The sequence below is a fragment of the Athene cunicularia genome (assembly GCF_003259725.1).
Source record: "Athene cunicularia isolate RWA chromosome 4 unlocalized genomic scaffold, athCun1 chr4_part1, whole genome shotgun sequence".
Lineage (NCBI taxonomy): Eukaryota > Metazoa > Chordata > Aves > Strigiformes > Strigidae > Athene > Athene cunicularia.
The window spans coordinates 10,829,438-10,832,032 of NW_020799098.1; the positions used below are offsets into that span (position 1 = coordinate 10,829,438).

The 2,595-nt window shown below is 50.8% G+C and overlaps 1 protein-coding gene across 1 annotated transcript in view; it reads right to left on the reverse strand.

The window, feature by feature from the left end:
* GPR78 (G protein-coupled receptor 78) overlaps positions 1 to 2,589 on the reverse strand; it is a 7,204-nt gene extending 4,615 nt beyond the window's left edge. The window contains exons 1-2 of the mRNA XM_026847209.1: positions 1,894 to 2,589; positions 1,285 to 1,398 (exon numbers count right to left, since the gene is read on the reverse strand). Of these exons, the coding sequence (XP_026703010.1) occupies positions 1,285 to 1,398; positions 1,894 to 2,561 (782 nt within the window). The 5' untranslated portion in view covers positions 2,562 to 2,589. The remainder of the gene's footprint in view (positions 1 to 1,284; positions 1,399 to 1,893) is intronic.
* Positions 2,590 to 2,595: the final 6 nt, after the last annotated feature.

Genomic DNA, 2,595 nt, shown 5'->3' on the forward strand with positions numbered 1-2,595 from the left:
AAAAAAAAAAAAAAAAAAAAAAAAAAAGCAGTTATCCAGGCAATCAGTCAGGACTCCCTTTCAGCATATAAATGGGAACTGAAAAAAATGTTATCCTAAAGGTTAAAAAACATTGTTATTTTTGTGTGCTGGCCCAAATCTGTCCCCTTACCTATGTAAGAAAAAGGCAAGGAGAGTGATCATAAATGGCCTGTATATATGTGACTGTGTAAGATGAGTGCACTAAAGCTGGCGGATTTCTGTAAACTGGCGTGGCTGCAGACCCTGGCAGCTTGGTAACAACCTTGAGGAAGCCCTCACTAGAGTGGCTTTGCAGACTAGTGCACCTTCTTTGACAGAAGTCAATACTCTTCAAGGGTGTCTTGAACACACTGCGAAGTGGGAGACATTTTAAAAAATCACCTATGAATTATATAGCCCATTTTACTTTAGAGATGAAAGGCTAAATCCTGAGGTTCTGCAATTCAGTATAGATACATTGGCTTCCAGCTCACTGATTTATGCAAGATTTAAAAATAATAACCATATGTTGTATAAAGACTATACAAGTACGGAATGAGAATGATGCATGACTACTTAAAAAGGTGCAAACCACCAGGGTGGCTGCCAATAATTCTGGCCAATTGAGGAGAATGGTGTTTCCTATACATTTAAAAAGTCTAATTATTGGTTTTCCTGGGAGATAACTCTTACACCTCATCACAAGGCCATGCTGCACCATTAGCAATATATTTACAGACATTAATGTTTCCAGACAGAAAGCTTATCTGACAAGTTATCAGCCTGGATAAATTTAAATTATGTCACCTCAGCTCCCAATAGCAGCAAGCTTGGCCTTATGCCTTTAAAAAAAAAAAAAAAAAAAGACCTGAGTTAATCAGGAAAATCTGGCTTCTTTCCTCTCTATTGCTTGGGTTGTGGTAATAAGGAAGGGTGGTGAGTCTTTTAAACTGCTTTCATCTCCCACTGGCATGTAATTAATTCCTGGTACTCGTCCTAAAAGCCTTTTGCTCTTGGCAGAGGTGCCTAGACCTGGCTGCAATGAGGAAAGGAGAGCCAGGGGCTGCCGAGGCTTTGCCCAGCAGGTTGGGCAGGTTTGGCATGACTCTGTGTGCATGTGCATGTGTGTGTGCATGCTCTTCCCCTTAGAGCCGGCCCCGGGTCTCCATCAGTCTGTGGCACCCCAAAATTAGTTGTAGAAACCACCCCCCCACCCCATGGCACCTGTGCATCTGAGGGCATACTGGTCCCAGAAAGGTCCCCACCCCAACAGGCAATACTAACCTGGTGATAATGTAAGGACCAAAACAGATCACGAACGACCCTATAAAAATACTGATTTTCTTGGTAGCCCGCTGCCTCCTCCGTTTCTGCTCATTAAGACAGCGCTGCTTCACACTGCAAAGGGAAAAGAGCAGTCGGTGGGTTAAGGCAAGAAGCGAGATGTGAGCCCAGGGGAGGGGGAGAGGACGAGCTCCCGGGCCAAGAGCCCCTGCCCCGCGGTGGGGGAGGGCAAGGCAGGGCAGCCCCCGAGCCCCCCCAGGGGAGGGCAGGGCAGCCCCCGAGCCCCCCGAGGGGAGGGCAGGGCAGTCCCGGCCCCGCCAAGCCTGGGGACGATCGCACTCACCAGAGCAGCGGCTCCCACAGGGAGCTCGGGCAAGCGGGAGCACCCGGCGAGCGGGACTAGCATTTAAAGAAAGCAGGCTACGAACACACAAGCCAACGTCTCCTGGCACTATAAGCAGCGCCTGAAACTAGAGGCAGAAGCGTTCGCCATGTGCCGGGGGCAGGCAGGAGGGCAGGAAAGGCTGCTGGGGAGGCAGGACATCCTCTCCGCCCGGGGTACCTGCCGCGAGTGCCCCGGGGCTGTGAATACGAACACGCAGGCGTTACCTGGGGTGGATATCCACCAGCAAAACCAGAGTCTGCATCGTAATAATGTCTATCCGCTTGCAGTGGAACCGGGCAACTTTTAACACCTTTAAATAGGTGAAACACAAGATCACCAGCGACAGCATGAAACTGGTGGAGTGAAAGACGATGGTGAACACTGTAAACCTTCTCCGCTCCGTCTCTTCCTTCAGGTGCAAGGTGCAAGAGGCGTAAACGCTGCTGTAATCTACCCACGAGTAAAACAAGGATACCAAGGGGAAGGTGAGGGAGTGGAGCCACGAGTAGCCCATCAGGATCACAGCGTCCTTATACCTCATCTTGCTCGTGTAGCTTAAGGGGAACACCACGGCAATCCATTTGTCGATGCTGAGCGCTGCCATGCTCAGCATCGTGTTGGAAGTCAGGAAAGTTTCCAGGAAACCCACCGCTTTGCAGACGCAGCCCCCGAGGGGTTGCTGGTTCCTCAGGATCCCCAGCAGGGTAAAAGGCATGTTCAGGACGGTGAGGAGCAGGTTGCAAAAGGATAAGTTCACCAGGAAAACCCCGGCGACCTGCTTGCGGATCTCCGTACTGTAGACGAAGCATAGCAGCACCAGGAGGTTGGAGAGCAGAGAGACAACCAGCACCAGCACGAGGAGCAACGCCACCAGCACGCCTGCCAAGTCCATCTCTCAGCGGGTCGCCTGGCGCGGGCGAGGGCAG